At 52.1% G+C, this 26,047-nt stretch overlaps 1 protein-coding gene across 1 annotated transcript; it reads right to left on the minus strand.

Annotated features, from left to right (window-relative positions):
- Nucleotides 1-2,482: 2,482 nt before the first annotated feature.
- Nucleotides 2,483-25,983, minus strand: rps6ka4 (ribosomal protein S6 kinase, polypeptide 4). Its single transcript, XM_056594336.1, has 18 exons — nt 24,660-25,983; nt 22,555-22,626; nt 21,550-21,617; nt 20,207-20,357; nt 19,580-19,695; nt 17,101-17,208; nt 16,892-16,972; nt 16,148-16,251; nt 14,861-15,011; nt 14,578-14,739; nt 13,618-13,743; nt 12,399-12,532; nt 10,705-10,798; nt 10,346-10,516; nt 8,788-8,979; nt 8,066-8,225; nt 5,634-5,797; nt 2,483-5,264 (listed from the first exon to the last, which is right to left on the minus strand). Exons 1-18 carry the CDS (start codon nt 24,745-24,747, stop codon nt 5,049-5,051), a joined length of 2,358 nt encoding a protein of 785 aa, XP_056450311.1. The 5' UTR covers nt 24,748-25,983; the 3' UTR covers nt 2,483-5,048.
- Nucleotides 25,984-26,047: the final 64 nt, after the last annotated feature.

Consider the following 26,047-nt stretch of genomic DNA (forward strand, 5'->3'; position numbering starts at 1 on the left):
AGGTCCATCCCTACAGAGGACACAGGCCCCTGACCCTCTGGTCGGTAGGTCCTACACTGGAGGTTCTGTGAGGTCTTTACCTGAGTCATTGTTTTTCCTGGAGGCGCTCCACGGCGTTTGATCTCCACGATTGTTCTGCTGGATCTTTTGATTCCCAGCCTTCAGGAGCGGGTTCACGACGGCACGTGCAGACGCTTCGTCCTGGAACACTTTCAATATTTAATGAACGCATCGTAACAGAAAAGGCTTTCAAAGTAGTGAAATTAAATTATACCTCCACACAAAGCTAAAGCAGGGAAGCTACGAGGGCAGAGGCCCTGGGGAGGGAACAGAGGAGGGAACCTTTGGTGGAGCCAACCTCCGGGCCCAGACCTGCAGGGGTGCTGCCCTTAGACCCCCCATGTAGTGCTCCTCCCGCCCATGTAGTGGTCCAGACCCCCCATGTAGTGGTCCTCCCGCCCATGTAGTGATCCAGACCCCCCCATGTAGAGATCCAGACCCCCCATGTAGAGATCCAGACCCCCCATGTAGTGGTCCAGACCCCCCCATGTAGTGGTCCAGACCCCCCCATGTAGTGGTCCAGACCCCCCCATGTAGAGGTCCAGACCCCCCCATGTAGAGGTCCAGACCCCCCATGTAGAGATCCAGACCCCCCATGTAGAGATCCAGACCCCCCATGTAGAGGTCCAGACCCCCCATGTAGTGGTCCAGACCCCCCATGTAGAGGTCCAGACCCCCCATGTAGTTGTCCAGACCCCCCATGTAGTGGTCCAGACCCCCCATGTAGAGGTCCAGACCCCCCATGTAGTGGTCCAGACCCCCCATGTAGTGGTCCAGACCCCCCATGTAGTGGTCCAGACCCCCCATGTAGGGGTTCAGAGCGCGAGTCCAGTTCCAGGTCGGAGGGCAGCAGGGGTCTAGGGGGGGGCTGGCTCCGGGAGGCCTGTGGACCCCCGCCCCCCTACAGCGGGTCTGTGGACCCCCCCCCCCCCTACAGGTGGTCTGTGGACCCCCCCCCTACAGCGGGTCTGTGGACCCCCCCCCCCCCCTACAGGTGGTCTGTGGACCCCCTACAGGGGTTTCAAACACACAGCCCCCCCCCTCCAGTCTCCATCATGGCTGTTCTTGTCACCTGCTCTCTGGATCGTTATCTCTGGATACGATGAAGACCTCTGGATACGATGAAGACCGCCCCCGATCCCTCATTGGACGCAGATGTTAACAGGATATGACATCGGAGGCAACAGGATATGACAGAGGGGGGGTTTATCCAATAGTAATCTTTATTTTGCACCACATCTCACGAGGCAGTCCATGATGCCGAATGTTTCAAGTCAAACCTCAGTGCTTCTCAATGAGATCAAGACAATTACAAAATGAAAAAACATGAAAAATAGCATTTATCACGACAAAAAGAGTCATCAGAATATCAACACCAATGCAAGCGCGCTTCATGAGAAAAAAAAAGAGGATATTCTTACTATTTAATACACAAACGCAATATCTTATATAAAAATACAATAGAGGGGAGGCAGTGAGGAGAGAAACACCAAAGTTATACAGGAACTCATAACTCAATAACCAAAGCTGCTCCAGAATATACAAACAAACCAAAAGCAAGATATCTAGCCCATAGCCAAGGCATTAAAAACACAGACAAAATAATCCACTAAGTAATAAATACTACAGAAAGCGCAGCCTTTAATGCTGAAATGTGTTTTATCGATCGATCAGATGAATATTTGTGCTTTATCCATGTAAAAATAAAAGAGTGTATAAAAACATTACTAGTACTCATTGATTCAAACCCCATATTAACACAGAGAGAGACATATGTACATGAACATAGATCTGAAATGGGGCTGAAATCAAGGTCCTATCTGATCTCAAATACTTTTCAAATCCTCGTCATACCATATTTAGTGACTTTAATTTGAAGGTGAAATGATGTGCTCTAATTAACGACCAGAAGCCAAAAACATAAACCTAATCAAGGCCAGGGCCACACCACACAAAGCACTTTGAACTGAACCTGCTGTCTGAAGGGTTCATCGGAGTGGTTCAGGTCGTGGCTGCGAGGTCGACTCCGCCACAACGCGCCTCAGCGTCCGGTCCTCAACAAACTCATTTGAACTACGAAGCCTTTTAAAGAACAACTAGTCAACCCCGTTCCGCAGCCTCTCTCGTCATCGATCCTTCAGCGGAGCTCAGCTCAAACCTTCAGGGCGTTAGATCCCCTCCCCCACGCTAAGCCCCGCCTTTAAAGTGTTTACAAACATCAGGAAACAGATGTTGATCCGTCCTGCCGCATCCCTCGCTCACCATTCAGAGGGGGGAGCATTCTCAGTTAGGCTACGTTCCGATGGACTGGGACCCCCGGGGACCCCCTCCCCTCGGAGCCCCTCCCCCTCCCCCCGGGAGCCCCTCCCCTCGGAGCCCCTCCCCACGCCCCCCTCCCACGCCCCCCTCCTCTTCTGCTGATGGAGGCACCGCCCGTGCAGTTGTCCCGCTCCACCCCCGCCTGTCTGTCTCCCCAGGGCCACGCCCTGCTGGCTCAACGCCTGGTTACCAGTGCACCCCTCAGGCCGGTTAACCAGCCAGACCGGTTAACCAGCCAGACCGGTGGGCTCAGGTGAGGCCTCTGTTTAGAGCGTCTCAAGCTGACAGAGTTCAGCCCAGCTGACAGAGTTCAGCCCAGCTGTCAGAGTTCAGCCCAGCTGACAGAGTTCAGCCCAGCTGTCAGAGTTCAGCCCAGGTTGGACTGGGTTGGGTCGCTGGTTTGCAGACAGGTGCCCTCGTAGCGCTCTGTATAATGTTATAGTAACTCTACAGGTAATGTTATAGTGACTCTACAGGTAATATAATAGTTATGTAATAGTAATACAACAGGGAGTAAGCAGGAAAAGGAGAAGATTCTAGGATTAAAAACCGTCTGTCGCCGTGGCGACCGTTTCTGTCATGTGCAAATCTATGTTTGCACAAGAGTTCCTTTGATTCCTCCGTGTCCTCACCGTAGTTATGGCTTCCCTTTGTCCCCGTGAGGTCAGGTTCACGTCCCACTAAACAGGAACCCCTTTTTTTTTATGGACTTTTGTACAATGTTCTTTTCAGAATGTTATGACATCACAGCAGTAAGCTGACCGGAGAGCTGTGTCATCACAACAGTCAGCTGACCTGACCAGGTGATCTACTGTATTACGTTGATCAGCTGATCTACTGTACTAGTGATCTACTCTACTACGGTTATCAGGTGATCTACTGTACTACAGTGATCAGGGGATCTACTGTACTGGTGATCTACTGTACTGCGGTGATCAGGTGATCTCCTGTACTACAGTGATCAGGTGATCTACTGTACTGTAGTGATCAGGTGATCTACTGTACTACAGTGATCAGGTGATCTACTGTACTACAGTGATCAGGTGATCTACTGTACTGATCGGGTGATCTACTGTACTGTGGTGATCAGGTGATCTACTGTACTGTGGTGATCAGGTGATCTACTGTGATCAGGTGATCTACTGTACTGATCAGGTGATCTACTGTACTGATCAGGTGATCTACTGTACTGTGGTGATCAGGTGATCTACTGTACCCGTGATCTACTCTTCTACAGTGATCTACTGTACTACGGTGATCAGGTGATCTACTGTACTACGGTGATCAGGTGATCTACTGTACTATGGTGATCAGGTGATCTACTGCACTACGGTGATCAGGTGATCAACTGTACTACGGTGATCAGGTGATCTACTGTACTACAGTGATCAGGTGATCTACTGTACTGCAGTGATCAGGTGATCTACTGCACTACGGTGATCTACTGTACTACGGTGATCAGATTATCTACTGTACTGCAGTGATCAGGTGATCTACTGTGCTGCACTGATCAGGTGATCTACTGTACTACGGTGATCAGATTATCTACTGTACTGCAGTGATCAGGTGATCTACTGTACTGCAGTGATCAGGTGATCTACTGTACTGCAGTGATCAGGTGATCTACTGTACTGTGGTGATCTACTGTACTACGGTGATCAGTTGATCTACTGTACTAGTGATCTACTCTACTACAGTTATCAGGTGATCTACTGTACTGCACTGATCAGGTGATCTACTGTACTGCACTGATCAGGTGATCTACTGTACTACGGTGATCAGATTATCTACTGTACTGCAGTGATCAGGTGATCTACTGTACTGCAGTGATCAGGTGATCTACTGTACTGTGGTGATCTACTGTACTACGGTGATCAGTTGATCTACTGTACTAGTGATCTACTCTACTACAGTTATCAGGTGATCTACTGTACTGCAGTGAACAGGTGATCTACTGTACTACGGTGATCAGGTGATCTACTGTACTACGGTGAACAGGGGATCTACTGTACTACGGCGATCAGGGGATCTACTGTACTACGGTGATCAGGGGATCTACTGTACTACGGTGATCAGGGGATCTACTGTACTACGGTGATCAGGGGATCTACTGTACTACGGTGATCAGGGGATCTACTGTACTACGGTGATCAGGGGATCTACTGTACTACGGTGATCAGGGGATCTACTGTACTACGGTGATCAGGGGATCTACTGTACTACGGTGATCAGGGGATCTACTGTACTACGGTGATCAGGGGATCTACTGTACTATGGTGATCAGGGGATCTACTGTACTACGGTGATCAGGGGATCTACTGTACTACGGTGATCAGGGGATCTACTGTACTATGGTGATCAGGGGATCTCCTGTAAATCCTGTCTCCAACCATCCAATCGATTGCATAAGCCGGTTAATGAACACAAAACAATCATAATCAGAACTGTGTAATGAAATATCCAAATATAAACCCCCCGCTGGTCTTCAGGTTCCTGTCTGAATTGTTCAGCCGTTAGAAGAACCTTTGACCTTTGAGTCATTGCCAACCTGCTCTCTCCTTGGGCGGCTCGGGCTAGTAGCACTAGCAGAGCTGGAAGAGCTAGCAGGGTTAGCGGCGCTAGCAGGGTTAGCAGCGCTAGCTCTTCTCCGGAGCCACCGGTTGGCTGGGCTAGCTCTTCTCCGGCGCCACCGGTTGGCTGGGCTGTGATTTGGACTTCTTGACAGAGGCTGAGGAGGTGGAGGTGGAGGAGGTGGAGGAGGAGGAAGAGGAGCTCCAGCGGGTCTCCACCCCTGTGCTGGTCATCTTCAGCTTGCGTCTCTTGGCCAGCGGAGCGTTGTCCACGCTCTTCAGGAAGAAGCCCTCGCGCTTCCCCCGGTTAAACGCCTGGGGGGGGGGGGACAGGGTGTGTGAGTGAGTGAGTGAGTGAGTGAGTGAGTGAGCGAGTGAGTGAGCGAGCTATGGGCCTGATATGCATCAGAGGGCCGTCTTATCACGATCCATATTTCATATTTTGATTCAAACCTTAAAGGGGACATATCATACCACCAGGTGTGAGTGTGATTAGCCTTGCAAGCCGTTTTGAAAATCTGCCCCATATGACGTCACTCGTGGGCGTGTCCACCTGGATGTGTGCTGATAGGTCAGTCTACCAGCCTGCCCAGTGGACTGAGGACATGTTGCTCATACACCTAGGGGTCAAATATATCCCCTTTATTCATTATGTCTACTAGTTTGGAGGGGGGTCAGGCTCACCTTGTAGGTGGCGTTGACGTAGGTCCTGACGGTGGGCCCGCTGGACTCCAGCACGTCAGGGGTGCAGAGGGGGGTGGTAGACATGGGGGCCCCGCCCTGCAGCCAGGGGTCCTGCTTCAGGTCCGCCAGCTTCAGACGCTTCTCAGGGTCCACCGTCAGCAGACCTGGAGACCCCCAGAGAGCAGGGGTTAGAACAGGGTTAGACCAGGGTTAGACCCCCAGAGAGCAGGGGGTTAGACCCCCAGAGAGCAGAGGGTTAGAGCAGGGTTAGACCAGGGTTAGACCCCCAGAGAGCAGGGGGTTAGACCCCCAGAGAGCAGGGGTTAGAACAGGGTTAGACCAGGGTTAGACCCCCAGAGAGCAGGGGGTTAGACCAGGGTTAGACCCCCAGAGAGCAGAGGGTTAGAGCAGGGTTAGACCAGGGGGTTAGACCCCCAGAGACCAGGGGTTTAGACCAGGGTTAGATCAGGGGGTTAGACCAGGGGGTTAGACCAGGGTTAGACCCCCAGAGAGCAGACCAGGGTTAGACCAGGGGTTAGACCCCGGGAGAGCAGGGGGTTAGACCACAGGGTTAGACTACAGGGTTAGACTATAGGGTTAGACTATAGGGTTAGGGTTAGACCCCAGGGTTAGACTATAGGGTTAGACTATAGGGTTAGGGTTAGACCACAGGGTTAGACTATAGGGTTAGACTATAGGGTTAGACTATAGGTTTAGGGTTAGACCAGGGGGTTAGACTATAGGGTTAGACTATAGGGTTAGGGTTAGACCACAGGGTTAGACTATAGGGTTAGACCACAGGGTTAGACTATAGGGTTAGACTATAGGGTTAGACCACAGGGTTAGACTATAGAGTTAGACTATAGGGTTAGACCACAGGGTTAGACTATAGGGTTAGACTATAGGGTTAGGGTTAGACCACAGGGTTAGACTATAGGGTTAGACTATGGGTTTAGGGTTAGACCAGAGGGTTAGACTATAGGGTTAGACTATAGGGTTAGACCACAGGGTTAGACTATAGGGTTAGACTATAGGGTTAGACTATAGGGTTAGGGTTAGACCACAGGGTTAGACTATAGGGTTAGGCTATAGGGTTAGGGTTAGACCAACAGGGTTAGGGTTTGGCTATACAGTTTGATGGATGGGTCCTGGAGGTGTCCCCAGTCTGCCCGACCAGCCCCCTGGAGGGTAGTCACCACCAGTCAGGGGGTGGATGTGAGAGGGGGGGGGGGACCGATATCACGACGGTTTAAATGCTGCGTGCGTGTGGTAGCTGTAGCTTAGCAACCGGTGCTTAAACATGTTGGTGGGGTTATCATGATGGATAAAGATCTGATGATCTCCTTTAGTTTCGTCCTGGTTTATACGAGGGGCGGAGCTCAGCCACCTCTCTGTGGACATCGAGCGACGCTGAGGTGCTGACGGAGCCCTGCTGAGATCAGGCGCCAGCCGTGAGGACGCTAACCAACGAGGGGCCGGGACGTTTAGAGGAGACAGGAGAACCGCGACGCCAATTAGCACGACGGCGATGCAGAGAGCGACAGCAGATCACAGGTTTAGGCACGGCAGGAATAAAGGAGGAGGAACAGAGAGGAGCAATTCAAAGCCTTCCCCGCAGGAAATAAATACTATCTGTGGAGGCCGGAAGCAAACAAAGCAGTTACATCGTTAGCTCAAGTGATGGAACGCAAGCACATGTCGTCCCTAAGCCTTCTAAACACGTCCAACAGAGGGGAGGAGGGGGGAGAGGGGGGAGGGGAGAGAGGACCTAGGAGGGAGGAGAGGGTACGAGAGGAGAGGAGGGGAGGGAGAGGGAGAGAGGAGGAGAGGAGGGGAAGGAGGGAGGGAGGGGGGAGAGAGAAAGATGCAGAGAGAGAGAGGCAGAGAGAGAGGAGGACGGGAGGGAGGGGGAGGGAGGGAGGGAGAGGAGGAGGGGGGGAGAGGGAGAGAGAAGGAGGGGAGGGAGGCGAGAGGGAAGAGAGGATATAGGAGGGAGGAGAGAGGGAGGGAGAGGAGATGAGATGAGAGAGAGAAAGATGCAGAGAGAGGGAGAGGGGGGGGAGAAGAGGAGGGAGGGAGGGGGAGGAGGAGGGGAGGGAGGGGGAGAGAGGGAGGGAGAGGAGGAGGGAAGGGAGGGGGAGAGAGTTTGCTAATATGAACGAGGAAGCCAACATTGCCTCCAATCTGTGCCAATAGGATTTGGGGAAAGAGGAAAACAAACACAAATGGAAGTGTCAGCGGCCGAGCGTTCCGGGCCGCGCTGTCACGAGTCGTTAGGAGGAGAGGACCGCCGCCGCGCCGGAGCGCCGACACACCGGAGCGCCGACGCCACCGCCATTTCCTGGACCTTATTAAGAGGCGTCAAACGCAATCCCGCGGGCGCCGGTCCAGAGGGCCCGCCCCCGCCGCCCGCAGACCCCGGCCACGCCCACCTTTCACCAGCTCCTTGGCCTCCTCGGACACGCCCTTCCAGGCCTCGCCGTCCAATGAGAAGTCCCCCTCCTTGATCTTCTGCATGATGTCAGAGGCGTAGGACGAGGTCATCCCGCGCTGCTCGCTGTGGAACGGGACCTGGCCGGAGAGCATGGTGTACTGCACACACACACACACACACACACACACACACACACACACACACACACACACACACACACACACACACACACACACACACACACACACACACACACACACACACACACACACACAGAGAGACACACACACACACACACACAGTCACACACGTCAGCTACTACAGTTGTCACATTAACCACGGTCCTTACTAAGGTGGTCATGGTTACTATGGTAGTCACGGCAACGGATCACACAGGGTCTGAGAGGCTGCCGTCGTCATGGAGACTAAAGAACACACACTAAGTGAAGCATACAGGAAGTACAGCCTACAGGAAGTGAAGCATACAGGAAGTAGAGCATACACGAAGTGAAGCATACACGAAGTAGAGCCTCCAGCTCCAGATCCCTTCAGTGACCGGTCTAGCGGTGAGGGCGGGGCTGAGGGCGGGGCTGAGGGCGGGGCTGAGGGCGGGGCTGAGGGCGGGGCTGAGGGTGGGGCTGAGGGCGGGGCTGAGGGCGGGGCTGAGGGCGGAGCTGAGGGCGGGGCTGAGGGCGGGGCTGAGGGCGGGGCTGAGCTCACCAGAATGACCCCGAGGCTCCAGAGGTCACAGGCCTTGTCGTAGCCAGCGGCGTCGAACAGCTCGGGGGCGGCGTACTGCAGGGTGAAGCAGGGCGTCTGCAGCCGCCCGCCCCCCGCCGGGCACAGCCGCGCAAACCCGAAGTCGATCACCTTCAGCACCGCGTCCTCCGCCTCGTCCGCAAACAGCACGTTCTGGAGGGAGAGCACACTCAGCACCTCCTCAACACCTACTCCTTATCTCCTCCTCTCGCCTCCTCACCTCCTCATCTCCTCTCCTCACCTCCTCTCCTCCTCACACCTCCTCATCTCCTCTCCTCTCCTCCTCTCCTCACCTCACCTCCTCTCCTCCTCACCTCCTCTCCTCACCTCCTCTCCTCACCTCTCCACACGCTGCCCCTTTAAGGAACACCTTGGTCATCTTATATGATGAGTGCAGCGATGTCACAGTGAGTAGAATCAGACCCAGCCTCCAAGGAGAGCTCTGTGAGGCTCCTCTCTGAGGCTCCTCCCCCACGGCCTCTACAGGCCTGCCTCAATGACACGCCCCCCCTTTTATTAGTGCCAGTGCAGCGGAACCGTGGGTGGGTGTGTGTGTGTGTGTGTGTGTGTGTGTGTGTGTGTGTGTGTGTGTGTGTGTGTGTGTTCGTGTGTGTGTGTTCGTGTGTGTGTGTGTGTGTGTGTGTGTGTGTGTGTGTGTGTGTGTGTGTGTGTGTGTGTGTGTTCGTGTGTGTGTGTGTGTGTGTGTGTGTGTGTGTGTGTGTGTGTGTGTGTGTGTGTGTGTGTGTGTGTGTGTGTGTGTGTGTGTGTGTGTGTGTGTGTGTGTGTGTGTCCCAGCTCCACTTTACATACTGCAGCAGTCCGCCGCTCGCCCTCGTAAAGACGCAAGGCCGGACCGCACTGCCCACCACTAGGCTAACAGCTAAGCTAACGGCTAGTCTCCAGCCCCCGACGCTAGGCTAACGGCTAGTCTCTATCTCCCACAGCTAAGCTAACGGCTAGTCTCCACCACCCACCGCTAGGCTAACGGCTAGTCTCCACCACCCACCGCTAGGCTAACGGCTAGTCTCCAGCCTCCACCGCTAGGCTAACGGCTAGTCTCCACCACCCACCGCTAGGCTAACGGCTAGTCTCCAGCCTCCACTGCTAGGCTAACGGCTAGTCTCCACCACCCACCGCCAGGCTAACGGCTAGTCTCAAGCCTCGACTCTCTTTCAGCCCCCCCCCCCCCCCCCCCTCCATAAAGGCTCAAAAGGCGTAAAAGATAAATACAAAGTTATGGGGTAGTTAGTTAGTGAACCAAACTAACGACTATCCAGGGCCAATAAAAATGCACACACACACACACACACACACACACACCCCCCCCCCCCCACACCTCTGGCTTGAGGTCGCGGTGCACCACCCTCCCCCCCACCCACCTCTGGCTTGAGGTCGCGCTGCACCACCCCCGCCCCACCCACCTCTGGCTTGAGGTCGCGCTGCACCACCCCCGCCCCCCGCCCCACCCACCTCTGGCTTGAGGTCGCGGTGCACCACCCCCGCCCCCCGCCCCACCCACCTCTGGCTTGAGGTCGCGGTGCACCACCCCCGCCTCGTGCATGTGGCTGACGGCCGACACCAGGTGACGGAGCAGCTGGCTGGCCTCCGCCTCCCCAAACAGCTTCTTCCTCTTGATGCGCTCCAGCAGCTCTCCTCCACCCAGCAGCTCCATCACCAGGTAGGTGTGGTACTGCAGGAGAACAGACCATAATACTACACCACCAGGCAGGTACTGCAGGAGAACAGACCATAATACTACAGCACCAGGGAGGTACTGCAGGAGAACAGACCATAATACTACAGCACCCCCATACCATAATACTACACCACCAGGGAGGTGCTGCAGGAGAACAGACCATAATACTACACCACTGGTACCTGGTCGGTGTACACCTCGTGAAGCTTCACGATGTTGGGGTGGCCTTCACACTGCCGCAGAGCCGCGATCTCACTCTGGGTGTTCAGCTCCATTCTACAGACAGACCAGAGAGGAGACAGACCAAAGACACAGAGTCAACCAGAGGAGACAGACCACAGAGTCAACCAGAGGAGACAGACCACAGAGGAGACAGACCACAGAGGAGACAGACCAAAGACACAGAGTCAACCAGAGGAGACAGACCAAAGAGTCAACCAGAGGAGACAGACCATAGAGTCAACCAGAGGAGACAGACCACAGAGTCAACCAGAGGAGACAGACCACAGAGGAGACAGACCAGAGGAGACAGACCACAGAGGAGACAGACCAGAGACACAGAGTCAACCAGAGGAGACAGACCACAGAGGAGACAGATCAGAGAGGAGACAGACCACAGACACAGAGTCAACCAGAGGAGACAGACCACAGAGGAGACAAACCAGAGGAGACAGACCAGAGGAGACAGACCAGAGAGGAGACAGACCAGAGAGGAGACAGACCAGAGAGGAGACAGACCAAAGACACAGAGTCAACCAGAGGAGACAGACCACAGAGTCAACCAGATGAGACAGACCACAGAGGAGACAGACCACAGAGTCAACCAGAGAGGAGACAGACCAGAGGAGACAGACCAGAGGAGACAGACCAGAGGAGACGGACCAGAGGAGACAGACCAGAGGAGACAGACCAGAGAGGAGACAGACCAGAGGAGACAGACACAGAGTCAACCAGAGGAGACAGACCACAGAGGAGACAGACCAGAGAGGAGACAGACCACAGACACAGAGTCAACCAGAGGAGACAGACCACAGAGGAGACAGACCAGAGGAGACAGACCAGAGAGGAGACAGACCAGAGAGGAGACAGACCAGAGAGGAGACAGACCAGAGAGGAGACAGACCAGAGAGGAGACAGACCAGAGAGGAGACAGACCAAAGACACAGAGTCAACCAGAGGAGACAGACCACAGAGTCAACCAGATGAGACAGACCACAGAGTCAACCAGAGAGGAGACAGACCAGAGGAGACAGACCAGAGGAGACAGACCAGAGGAGACAGACCAGAGGAGACGGACCAGAGGAGACAGACCAGAGAGGAGACAGACCAGAGGAGACAGACACAGAGTCAACCAGAGGAGACAGACCACAGACACACAGTCAACCCAGTCCCAGAGGAGACCGGATCAGACCGGTCCTGGTCCAGGTCAGACCTCACCGTCGGCTAGGGCTGAACGATCTATCGTTTTCGACCGAAAATCGCGATCTCAAGCATTACGATTTTGGGATTGTCAAAGCTGCGGTTTTTTTAATTTTTAATTTTTTATAATTTTTTATTTTTTTATTTTTTTATTTTTACAAAAGTGCAATTATTTTGATGCTGATGAGCCATTGAAGCAAGTTTACTTAAGAAAGAGGGCTCCCTTTTTATTTGACTTTTTTGGTTGTTGTTTCTTAGGTACTTGAATAAACAGTCTTGCATTTGAAATCTGTTGCCAGCAGTTTTCATTATTGCATTACCTTAATGGAATTCATTGGTTATATTAATTTATACTGAAACTTGATTTAAAGAAAATAAATCGTGGTTGAAATCGAAACCGCAATCTCTACCAGAAAAATCGCAATTTCAATTTTTTCTTAAAATCGTTCAGCCCTACCGTCGGCTGACGATCTTCACGGCGTAGTCCAGGCCGCTCTGGATGTGGCGACACTTCCTGCAGACGGAGAAGCTGCCCTCGCCCAGTGGCCGGCCCTGCAGGCACAGCGTGTAGCTCAGGAAGAACTGGGACTCCTGGAACACAGATCAATATTACTAGAACTATCATATCTATAACTAGAACTATCACATCTATAACTATCATATCTATAACTATCATATCCATAACTATCATATCCATAACTATCATATCTATAACTACAACTATCATATCCATAACTATCATATCTATAACTAGAACTATCATATCTATAACTATCATATCCATAACTATCATATCTATAACTAGAACTATCACATCTATAACTATCATATCTATAACTATCATATCTATAACTAGAACTATCACATCTATAACTATCATATCTATAACTATCATATCTATAACCATCATATCCATAACTATCATATCTATAACTAGAACTATCATATCTATAACTACAACTATCATATCCATAACTATCATATCTATAACTAGAACTATCATATCTATAACTATCATATCGATAACTATAGGCCCTGCAGGCACAGCGTGAAGCTCAGGAAGAACTGGGACTCCTGGAACACAGAGATCAATAGAACCACAACTATCTAATATCAATATCTATAACTATAATATCTATAACTATAATATCTATAACTATAACTATAGATAGTATCAATATCGATAACTATAACTATAATATCTATAACTATAATATCTATAACTATAACTATAGATAGCATCAATATCTATAACTATAATATCTATAACTATAGATAGTATCAATATCTATAACTATAATATCTATAACTATAATATCTATAACTATAACTATAGATAGTATCAATATCTATAACTATAACTATAATATCTATAACTATAGATACTATCAATATCTATAACTATATCTATAACTTTAACTATAGATTGTATCAATATCCATAACTACAACTATAGGTAGTATTAATAAGACTGAGGACATGGCAAAGTCCCATCTGGGAGATTCTCCAGAGCAAACAGGAGAGGAGTGAGAACCTCTGAGAGGTTAAAGAGGGGGTACAAGCTAACAGCTTATGTGAATCTGCTGCCCCCTACAGGACGACCAGGGACCCTTCGGGCCTACAAGGGCAGTAGGAGGGCTGGTGAGTAGCTCAGAGAGGCCCAGAGCGCTGCGTACCGCCAGCATGGCACTGCGCTGGACGCTGGCCGAGCCGGGCCGGTCGCCTCCCATCTGGCTCTGAATGAAGTCGCCCATGACGGCGTTCTTGTTGAACAGGATGGAGGGAGCGATGAACGAGTAGCCCTGACAGGAAGCAGCAGAGGTGGGGGCGTTGGAGGAGGGTCAACAGGCAGAGAATAAGGATTTAAAACATGCAAAGACAGAAGAGTCTAAAGATAAAAAAGGAATATCCTAATGGATCCGTAGGTGTAAGGATTCGAGAGAAACGGAAAAAGAGAAAAACAAAGTTAGAAATACTTTTAGCTAGGAGGTAGAATCCCTCCCCAACAGAATAGCTGTTTATTTATGATTGCTGATCGTATCGTTTCCCTAGGAACCCGTCTGTGTAGGTGTGCTAACCGCTTGCATTTACTGAACACCGCTGCACAACTGGAGTCCGAATCCTTTAACTTTTACCCTCGCAGGCAGAATTTAAAATGACTAAACTATTGAAGCAAACAATTCCTGCTTGTGAGGGCGGGGGTAAGGGTGGAGGTGGAGGAGGTGGGGGCGGAGGAGTGGGGGTGGAGGAAGTGGGGGTGGAGGAGGTGGGGGCGGAGGAGTGGGGGTGGAGGAGGTGGGGGTGGAGGAGGTGGGGGCGGAGGAGGTGGGGGCGGAGGAGGTGGGGGTGGAGGAGTGGGGGTGGAGGAGGTGGGGGTGGAGGAGGTGGAGGAGGTGGGGGTGGAGGAGGGGAGGTGGGGGTGGAGGAGGTGGAGGAGGAGGAGGTGGGGGTGGAGGAGGTGGGGGTGGAGGAATGGGGGTGGAGGAGTGGGGGTGGAGGAGTGGGGGTGGAGGAGGTGGAGGGTGGAGGATGGGGGTGGAGGAGGTGGAGGAGGTGGGGGTGGAGGTGGAGGAGGTGGGGGTGGAGGAGGGGGGGTGGAGGAGGTGGGGGTGGAGGAGGGGGGGTGGAGGGCGTACCTGGAACAGGCGGTCCGTGCTGGGGGGGGTGACGGCGGGGGAGTACACCGGATCCATGCCCGTGAACTCCTCCGCAAAGTTGCCCGTGTCGAGCTCGTTCTTCAGCTCGGGCTTGAAGGGGCTGGCCACCTTCTTCTCCGCCAGCTCGGCCCAGCTCAGCCCCTGAGGAGACGGGGGGGACAGCTAATGAGCAGGCTGGCCCTTCGGAGGTCGCCCCCACCAGAGACCTCTGGAGGACGGGGGGGGGGGGGGGGGGGACACACAGAGGGGAGGACATGAGCACCTTGAAGAAGGGGTGGGCCTTGATGTCCTGGGCCCCACGGGGCCCCGAGCCGAGGCGCCGGTGGGGGTCTTTGACCAGCAGCTTCTTCAGAAGGTCCTGAGCCACCGGCTCGATGATGGAGGGGAAGGGGGGGTCGCAGCGCAGGATCCGTCTGAGGACACACAGGACATGGAGGAGTTAGCTAGGAGGAGCCCCCACCCGGGACACTAAACACTGTTCTGCTAGGAGGAGCCCCACCCGGGACACTAAACACTGTTCTGCTAGGAGGAGCCCCCACCCGGGACACTAAACACTGTTCTGCTAGGAGGAGCCCCCACCCGGGACACTAAACACTGTTCTGCTAGGAGGGGCCCCCACCCGGGACACTAAAAACTGTTCTGCTAGGAGGAGCCCCACCCAGGACACTAAACACTGTTCTGCTAGGAGGAGCCCCACCCGGGACACTAAACACTGTTCTGCTAGGAGGAGCCCCACCCGGGACACTAAACACTGTTCTGCTAGGAGGAGCCCCACCCGGGACACTAAACACTGTTCTGCTAGGAGGAGCCCCACCCGGGACACTAAACACTGTTCTGCTAGGAGGAGCCCCACCCGGGACACTAAACACTGTTCTGCTAGGAGGAGCCCCCACCCGGGACACTAAACACTGTTCTGCTAGGAGGAGCCCCACCCGGGACACTAAACACTGTTCCTGTAAAGTACTAAAGCTTTAGCTCCGACACTCGGCTTGTTAGAAGACCGGAATCTGAATGAGTAAGCGTGGAGAGACAGTGAGTGGTTGTGTAGATCTGATGGATATAATGGAGAGTTGGACATCACTGGCCCTGGAGGGAGAGTGGGCAGGAGGGGGCGGCGGTGAGCAGACACACCAGAGTGGAGGTGGACGAGGAACCAGGAGATATGACGGAGGGACGAGCGCCAGAGGGTTGGATGGGGATGAGATCAGGGATTGTTAGTGGATGTTTAGCTGATGGGGGGAGAGGAGCGGGTCAGGGAGGGGGGAACCAGGTGATGAACCGGCAGATGGTGCACGAGTTAATGAGCGAGAAATTAAGAGAGGGAGGGAGGGAGGTGGCAGGGAGGCGAGAGAGTAAAATATAGAGGGAGGGAAAGATAAATATAGCAAGATAGAGATCGTTACCGCTTCGTAGTACTTGATATTGATATCGTCCCTTTGTTTAATATAAAACGCTTTGGTTTTTATTTCCCATGCCAATGAAGCTCTTTGAAATTGAATTGCGGCGTTGGATAACTAGATGGAGGACGGCATGAGGAGCAGACACTCACTTGGAGACCTCGCTCTGAGAGTTCCTCTCGCCCTCCAGGGTGAAGGGAGACGCCCCCGTCAGCAGCTCAAACATCAGGATACCCAGGCTCCACCAGTCCACACACTGGGGGGGGGGGGGGGGAGTGGGAGAGGGAGAGGGAGAGGGAGACAGAGGGGAAGAGACAGAGAGAGAGAGAGAGAGAGAGAGAGAGAAAGAGAGGAAGAGACAGAGAGAAAGAGAGGAAGAGACAGAGAGAAAGAGAGGAAGAGACAGAGAGAGAGAGAGAGACACAGAGAGACAGAGACAGAGACAGAGAGACAGAGACAGAGACAGAGAGAGAGAGAGAGAGAGAGAGAGAGAGAGAGAGAGAGAGAGAGAGAGAGAGAGACAGAGAGAGAGAGAGAGAGAGAGAGAGAGAGACAGAGGGGAAGAGACAGAGAGAGAGAGAGAATACCTTTACACAAGTACATACTTTTATTCTAAAACTTGAAGAGGGAGAAAACTTTTACAGATATACAAGACCATCTCAACCGTATCCGGTGGTGTGAATATATGAATAATATATATCTAGAGGTTAAAAACCAATCAATAATAGATACAACTTTAATGATCTGGTTTGGTCTCCTGGGACAAGGCCCTGAAACAACGGTGGGTCAGGCAGGCCCACGCGGAGGTGTGGGGGGGGCAGGCCCTGGGGGGGGGGTCAGGACCCACTGAAGGAGGGGGGGGGGGCAGGCCCACATGGGGGTGTGCGGGGGCTCACCATGCCGTGGCCCGCCTTGCCTCTGATGATCTCCGGGGCCATGTACTCTATGGTGCCGCAGAAGGAGTAGGTCCTCTCCCGCTGCATCAGGACCAGAGGAACATAGGTTAAGGTTCAGCACGGTCTAATGTGGTTAGGGTTAGGGTTAGGGTTAGGGTTAGGGTCTGGAAGGCCTCCACCACTACCAGGTGAACTGGTCCTCCACCCACCTCCTCCTCCAGGAACTCTTTGCTGAGGCCGAAGTCGGTCAGCACGATGTGTCCGTCGCTGTCCAGGAGGATGTTCTCCAGCTTGATGTCTCGGTAAACGATGCCCAGCTGTCACAACAAGAGGAGAGCTTCATCACTGAACCCTCCAGGACACAGTAGAACCCCCCTCCTCCTCCTCACCAGAGGAGAGCTTCATCACTGAACCCACCAGGACACAGTAGAAACCCCCTCCTCCTCTTCCTCCTCCTCCTCTTCCTCACCAGAGGAGGGCTTCAACACCTGAACCCACCAGGACACAGTAGAACCCCCCTCCTCCTCTTCCTCACCAGAGGAGGGCTTCAACACCTGAACCCAGCAGGACACAGTAGAACCCCCCTCCTCTTCCTCACCAGAGGAGGGCTTCACACCTGAACCCTCCAGGACACAGAAGAACCCCCCTCCTCCTCTTCCTCCTCCTCCTCTTCCTCACCAGAGGAGGGCTTCACACCTGAACCCTCCAGGACACAGTAGAACCCTCTCCTCCTCTTCCTCACCAGAGGAGGGCTTCAAAACCTGAACCCTCCAGGACACAGAAGAACCCCCCTCCTCCTCTTCCTCCTCCTCCTCTTCCTCACCAGAGGAGGGCTTCACACCTGAACCCTCCAGGACACAGAAGAACCCCCCTCCTCCTCTTCTTCCTCCTCCTCTTCCTCACCAGAGGAGGGCTTCACACCTGAACCCTCCAGGACACAGTAGAACCCCCCTCCTCCTCTTCCTCCTCCTCCTCTTCCTCACCAGAGGAGGGCTTCAACACCTGAACCCACCAGGACACAGTAGAACCCCCCTCCTCTTCCTCACCAGAGGAGGGCTTCACACCTGAACCCAGCAGGACACAGTAGAACCCCCCTCCTCTTCCTCACCAGAGGAGGGCTTCACACCTGAACCCAGCAGGACACAGTAGAACCCCCCTCCTCTTCCTCACCAGAGGAGGGCTTCAACACCTGAACCCAGCAGGACACAGTAGAACCCCCCTCCTCTTCACACCTGAACCCTCCAGGACACAGTAGAACCCCCCTCCTCTTCCTCACCAGAGGAAGGCTCCTCACCCAGGAACACCTGAGAGACCTTGGCCGCCGGTGACCTGGCGGTCTAATGACACGCGCTCTAATGTGAAAATGGGAGGATGATTTACGAGCTCATTCCTGAAGAAGACATGTAATAAGCAGGCGCTGCCCTCTGCACCCTGCCGTGTCACAGCACCATTACCCCTCTTGATTGGTACTGGAGGTCATGGGGCGATGCGAGGCTAATCAACTGCATTATAGATACTGTAATGATGGACCGCTTCTATAGCACACACATCTTAGGTTCAATTGACCCTTTAAACAGTCGCTGTGGATGAATCACGGTGACGCGACGGAGCGACGTACAGAGAATACAGAGAACCTTATTATTGAGAGGCCCGGTTAATAAGTGTGCCCACAGATAGCCGGGAATCGGACCCACAGCCCATAGACCATGGGTTTCAAGATCTCAGTCTCAGTTCGCACAATTTTATAGAAAAACATTCAATGATCTACTATATATATATGTGTGCATGCGTTGTCTGATACATCTCATAATGAGAACGTTTGAAGACGTTTGAAGAATATAATAAGGCGAGACACGGCAGGCAAAATCATCGATTTTTCAGTCACTGGTCAATTTTGATATTTTGGGCTATTTTGCACCATTAACATGTAATGTTTCGCACAAAAGAAAAAAAAATGTCAAAACGAAACATTTAGGTGTTTGTTTTATATAGTTTGTCAACTTGCACCTCTGAATTTTACAGAAGATTCACCAAACCTTTGCTTTATTGCGCACCGTTTCAAATTACAGCCGGTCTCTGTCATATGTGTTCCGTGGTATCATTGGAAAGCACTCGATCTGCTGCACAACATAAAACTGATATCTGATTGGCTGGACTCGATTTCCCGATTTTACCTGGAAATCATGGCGAAAATAGGGTTTTTAAGGCCATGGATAGTATATTTTGATTTCCCAGGTCATAAAAGCAGATATCCTAAAATCCATGTGAGGATTTTTTGTCATTTGATATATAAACAAAATAAAAAAATAATTTTGTTCCTGGCTTTATCACAGTTTAAGATTCATGCACCGGAAATATATGCAAAAACGTGCATATTTAATGCGATCCAGCCTAATTAGCATAATTAAATATGCAAAATTCAAAAACTTGTGATACATTTTTTTCTTATAATGATGTATGTAATCAACTGGTAAAGTTTCATGGTGATCCCTTGTATTTAAAAATGTTACCCTATTCACCTGCCATGTCTGGCCTTAAGGGTGAAATATCTAACTTGTTGCTATGGTAATCATGACAATGTATTGCTTAGAGTGCTCGGACTATAATCCCGCCTTCCTGTCCATCAGGGAGTACCCGGGACCTCCCGGCGGGGGATTGGCTGAGGGGAGCCGGTGGGAGGGGCCTCACCTTGTGCAGGTGCTCCAGGGCCAGGATGATCTCCCCGATGTAGACCCGCACCTCCTCCTCGCTGAAGTGGTCCCGCTGGTACAGGTGGGTGAACATCTCCCCCCCGCTCACATAGTCTGGACACACACACACACACACACACACACACACACACACACACACACACACACACACACACACACACACACACACACACACACACACACACACACACACACACACACACACACACACACACACACACATCAGTGACCCGGTGCCACCCAGACCTGCACTAGGAGAGGCGTCTAGATGAAGGGGTGACCTCAACGGGGCGTGTGCGGGCGTTCATCACTCTGCGGACTCTACCATGGAGAGACCAAAGTAAAGCGCCCCCGGCAGGACGGAGCGCCCCCATTGGCTGAGCCATGACTCAGTTAGAGCGGCGGCCAACCAGAACCGACCTCCAGGCCGTGGGGAGGAGGTCCTAAACAGCGTACAGGAAGCGTGCCGCTGCATCAACGTAGTTTCACTTCCTGTTTGAAGCCCTTCCCTCTCTGCTGTGAGCTCCCAGCCAGCTGCCAGGACCCGTCCGTCAGGGATGGGCCTGGGGGGCCTGGGGGGCTGTCTGGGGGGGGGAGGACTCACCCAGGATGAGGTGCAGCTTGCTGTGGGTCTGGAAGGCGTAGTGCAGCGTCACCAGGAAGGGCGACTGGCGGATGTGCTCCAGCACCTGCCGCTCCGTGCGCGTGTGCTCCGTCGTCTTGGCCTTCTGCACGATGGCCGCCTTCTTCAGCACCTGGAGGGGGGGGGCAGCCCACCATCAGAGAGGGTAGGGGGGGGGAGCCCACCATCAGAGGGGGTAGGGGGGGGGAGCCCACCATCAGAGAGGGTAGGGGGGGGCAGCCCACCATCAGAGGGGGTAGGGGGGGGGAGCCCACCATCAGGGGGGGGGGGGCAGCCCACCATCAGAGAGGGTAGGGGGGGGGAGCCCACCATCAGAGGGGGTAGGGGGGGGGAGCCCACCATCAGAGGGGGTAGTGGGGGGTAGCCCACCATCAGAGAGGGTGGGGGGCAGCCCACCATCAGAGAGGGTAGGGGGGGGGAGCCCACCATCAGAGAGGGTAGGGGGGGGGGAGCCCACCATCAGAGGGGGTAGGGGGGGGAGCCCACCATCAGAGGGGGGTGGGGGGCAGCCCACCATCAGAGAGGGTGGGGGGCAGCCCACCATCAGAGAGGGTAGGGGGGGGGAGCCCACCATCAGAGAGGGGTGGGGGCAGCCCACCATCAGAGGGGGTAGGGGGGGGGAGCCCACCATCAGAGAGGGTGGGGGGCAGCCCACCATCAGAGAGGGTAGGGGGGGGGAGCCCACCATCAGAGGGGGTAGGGGGGGGGAGCCCACCATCAGAGGGGGTAGGGGGGGGGAGCCCACCATCAGAGGGGGTGGGGGGGGGGGGCAGCCCACCATCAGAGAGGGTAGGGGGGGGGAGCCCACCATCAGAGGGGGTAGGGGGGGGGAGCCCACCATCAGAGGGGGTGGGGGGGGGGGGGGGAGCCCACCATCAGAGAGGGTAGGGGGGGGGAGCCCACCATCAGAGGGGGTAGGGGGGGGGAGCCCACCGTCAGAGGGGGTAGGGGGGGGGAGCCCACCGTCAAAGGGTACATGGTTTGGGTTAGGGTTACCCTAACCCAAACCCATAGTGGACAGTGTTAGTATAGGGTTAGGGTTACCCTAACCCGTAGTGGACGGTGTTAGTATAGGGTTAGGGTTACCCTAACCCTAACCCATAGTGGACAGTGTTAGTATAGGGTTAGGGTTACCCTAACCCGTAGTGGACGGTGTTAGTATAGGGTTAGGGTTACCCTAACCCTAACCCATAGTGGACAGTGTTAGTATAGGGTTAGGGTTACCCTAACCCGTAGTGGATGGTGTTAGTATAGGGTTAGGGTTAACCCGTAGTGGACGGTGTTAGTATGAAGCTCCTCCTCACCTTCATGGCGTACAGCTGTCCCTCGTCGTGACCGCTGGTCTTCCTCACCAGGAACACCTTCCCATAGGCTGGAGACAAACACCACCAAACACCATCAAACACCATCAAGCACCATCAAACATCATCAAACACCACCAAACACCACCAAACACCATCAAACATCATCAAACACCATCAAACATCATCAACCACCACCAAACACCATCAAACACCACCAAACACCATCAAACACCATCAAACACCATCAATCACCACCAAACACCATCAAACATCATCAATCACCACCAAACACCACCAAACACCATCAAACACCACCAAACACCATCAACACCACCCATCAAACACCACCAAACACCATCAAACACCACCCATCAAACACCATCCTTCATTTACTGATCTACTGCTCCACCTAACCCTAACCCTACGGTGATCTACTGCTCCACCTAACTCTACAGTGATCTACTGCTCCACCTAACCCTACAGTGATCTACTGCTCCACCTATGCTCCACCTAACCCTAACCCTACAGTGATCTACTGCTCCACCTAACCCTACAGTGATCTACTGCTCCACCTAACCCTACAGTGATCTACTGCTCCACCTATGCTCCACCTAACCCTAACCCTACAGTGATCTACTGCTCCACCTATGCTCCACCTAACCCCATCACTACAGTGCGTGCTACCGGTAGAGATATAGCACACATCATTCAACCCAATCAGATCAACAGTTAGGACCGCTCCCTCCATGACGACTGAAGGGTCATTTCACAACATACTACGGCTGCATTGCGCAATACTTAACGCTAGCAAACGGATATAATGAATGATTAAGAAATGTGAACTGATGTTTGGCAATAGGTGTTCTCTGGTTATCTAAGGACTCATCTCTACATCCTAACACCATCAGCCTTCAGTTGGGTTACTAGATCATTGATGAGCCATCGCACCCCAGTCTCACCTCCGGTGGTCTGAACCCCCCCCCCCCCCCCCTCCCCCAGGCTCACCTCCGGTGCCCAACACCTTGAGCAGCTCAAAGTTTTCCATCCCGACCTTCTCCGTGTGGCCCGTGAGGTTCGCTAGATTAAGGAACAAATATACAATGTCACACTAAGGTTTCAAAAGCACTTGCCCATCGGGCAAGTACAGGTCAGGTTCAACTTGCCCGAATGTAATGTTCACTTGCCCAAATTATAATCAGAATCGTGAACGGGCCTCTTTTTGCCAGGCACCCGGCCTGGTTTTGGGGGGGCTCAGAAAAATCATCCTAGCTCAGACTGAAGCTGAATGTTAGCTTCCACACATGTGTTTAAAAAATAACAAACTTCTCTTTGTTTACTTATTTATCGAGCGGTCACATCGTGCCATGAAGTGATTTCAGTCCACAGTTGCAAGCTATCGCCAAGTTATATGTAGACCTGCATGATTTGATGCAAATGTACATAAATAAATGTCAGAGGTAGTAGCAAAGATATGTCTTTTTTAACTTTCAAGTTTCTTGTAGCTCTAACTGAATAATCACAATCGCGTTTCTAGTAGGGTTGTCAGTCACGATACTGGATTTTCTAACTTCAACACTATTCCTGGAAAAAGATCGATATTCTATACCATTTTCGATATCAGGGGAAACGTTTTTTTCAGGAAAGAACATACCCAAAGTAAAGAGATTATATCTCCACAACTGCAAGGGCGATAATGTCATCTTTGGGCCAAAAGAAAGCTTGTTGTGCAAGTGAAATATTCAATGGGGATAATACTTGGTTAAAGTGAATAAAGCCATGGAACACAGCATAAGTGGAAGATAACATTTCCACCTGTAATAATTATCAGTATCAGTTGGTCGTTATCAGTTGGGAGCGCTGTCTATCGAATGCACCAAGCCAAACACTCGCAAATAAATATATGGCCACTAGATTGCGCTGAAGAATATGTTTTCTGATTGAAGGCAATTTACCTATTTCCTAAGAAACCTTCTCTTATTCATTGATTGAAAACACCATGTTAAGTTGCAAAATTTGGCCCAGATACTGGATAATCTGTTTATGGTGGTTTTATTCGATCAGAATCAACTTTGTGGACAAAAATCACAAAGGTAATACTTCATTTTTGGTTGTTAAAGAAAAGGGGACGTTTCTTCTTAAGTTGTTATTTGCGAGTTTTAGTCACAGAATGATATGGTTTGGACTGTTGGAATAAGTGGAGGCTCAGCTTTCATGTAATATATACAGTAGTTTGTGAGGGTCCAATTTCGTGAAAAAGATCGCTATTGCTGTGCGCATGTGCACAGTTATGAAACACAAAACCGTGTTCTTGACTTTCCTTGATAATTTGCCTCAATCCAAAGTACTTCCAAACTGCACTCCTCCATCACTACTCCATTTAACTTCTACCTAAACCGTTCGCGGAGGTGCTGCACTTGAGATGCTAGCTGTGTTGGCTAACCTTTAGCCAATCACTGCCAGAGACCGCACTGCGAGTGAGTGACAGAAGGCGGGGCTATATTCGCACTGAAGCGATGCGTGTCTGTTAACTCTCTTTCCGAGAGAAGAGAAGACAGCGCGCTGATCAAATGCAAATACTTCTATTTTGTGTGGTTTTGCGGAACAAAAGGTTGTTCTGCAGTTTCTAAAAACATTTGAATAAATAGCTTTTATATTAACATCCACCCAAAATCCACTTGCCCGTTCGGGCAACCAGAAAAAATCTCAACTTGCCCAAACTTTTTTTTTATTTGCCCCGGGCAAGCGGGCAACCGTTAGTGTCAACCCCTGCTGAATGATAAAACTATAAAACACACACACACATATATATATACATATAAATATATTTAACAGTCTTATGGCCAACGGCATGCAATAACGTTATTCAGAACCAGACATAGAAAATATTAATTTGCTGAAATTAAATTCCCCAGTCCAGGCTGAGACGTAAAGAATAGGGTTAGGGTCAGGGGCTAGGATTAGGGGTTAGGGTCAGGGGCTAGGATTAGGAGTTAGGGTCAGTGTGAGGTGGAGGGTTAGTGTTAGGCCCACGATGTGGGTGAGGTTTAGGGTCAAGTTGAGGGTCAGGGTTAGGGGTTAGGGGTAAGGGTGAGGGGCATGGGTAAACTCACCGTTGGTGATGTGATGCTTGACCGTCCGGCCGGCCGTCTCCGGCTGCGGGTCCGAGTCATCGCTGCTGTCTGAAGTGTCCCCCGGCATGCCCACTGTGTGTCGATCAGCCGGGATCAATAGCTTATCAATACTGCTGTTTATCTATGGCGTTCAGCAGACTAGGTTAGTCTGAATAACCAGGTCGACAGTGGTCGTGGATTACAGGAGACAATAAAAGCCCATCGTGACGGAGTCTCTGGACGCTTTAGTAGCAGGATGTCACGACCACCTGACCTCCTGTGGCGATGCCACACTCTCCTGCTGTGATGTCTCACTCTCCTGTGGTTCCTCCGGTGATGTCTGACTCCAGGACTCTCAACGCGCCATCACACGACAAGGTCACGAATCCCCACCAACTACTGGGAGGTGTACTGGGAGGGTACTGGGAGGCGTAGTGGGAGAAGTGGGCAGCGCGCTGGGGGACCAGTAGGTTCTCGTTAGAAGAAGAACATCAGCCCGGGTCGACTATCTGAGGCTAACGTTAGCATGTTAGCTGTTAACATTTGTTGTGATTTCCAAGCCGTGAAAGACGAGCAACAAAATGGCAGCATCGGGTCTTATCTAACCAGAGAGCCGTCCTATGAAGCTACATAATACCACCGAGACCAGTAACTTGCTGGGATAATAGAAGAAACCATGTACCCAGCTAGCGCAGCGAGCTACAAGCTAACTCTGTTGCTCTAAAACTTCAAACTTGGCACCGTTCTAGAAAACCTCCGTGATTCTCTTCTCCTCCCCTTGGTCCCTACGGTTTCATAGACGTCTTTCGGTTCTCCAGATCATGTTACAGATTGTTCTTCTTTGTAGTTCCTGATCGCGCTGGGAAGGTAACGCAGTCATGATGAAAGAAACTCTTATTTTACGAGTCTGTTGTAGAAACGCGTCCGGTGGCCAGGAGGGGGTGCTGTTTGACCGCCTGTCAGCCAGCAGGGGGCGCTGTGTGACCCGGCCGACAGCCTCTCAAAGGCACAGGGTGGAGATAACGCGAAGTTCAATATCAGACTGGAAGTGAGCTGTGAGGGGCTGCCGCCTGCTGGACCTTTGGATGAGCTGCAGGTGACTTACAGCAATAGGATTTATTTTATACATTAATTATTTTTATGTTAAATGTAAGGTTATATTAAACGGACAGCTGTACACAACAGATGATTGTAATCCAAAGGCCAATAATTAGACTTAAATAGCCGTTACCCATTTTGAACCATAATTTAAATTAAGAATCCTAATTCCAATGATACTGATAGATGCCTTAACTCAGACATCAGACAGGAGTCTGCGGCTATAGTGGCCCCCCTGCGGCTATAGGGGCCCTATAGCCGCAGGAGGGCCCTATGGCTGCAGGGGGGCC

The sequence above is a fragment of the Gadus chalcogrammus genome, chromosome 7 (genome assembly GCF_026213295.1).
Source record: "Gadus chalcogrammus isolate NIFS_2021 chromosome 7, NIFS_Gcha_1.0, whole genome shotgun sequence".
Lineage (NCBI taxonomy): Eukaryota > Metazoa > Chordata > Actinopteri > Gadiformes > Gadidae > Gadus > Gadus chalcogrammus.

Coding starts and splice junctions, on each gene's coding strand:
- rps6ka4 (XM_056594336.1), bottom strand. CDS start 24,747: ATGCCGGGGGACACTTCAGACAGCAGCGATGACTCGGACCCGCAGCCG. Junction 21,618..22,554: donor CAAGGTGTTGGGCACCGGAG/GTGAGCCTGGGG, acceptor GTTTGTCTCCAG/CCTATGGGAAGGTGTTCCTG. Junction 16,973..17,100: donor AAGAGTTCCTGGAGGAGGAG/GTGGGTGGAGGA, acceptor GTCCTGATGCAG/CGGGAGAGGACCTACTCCTT.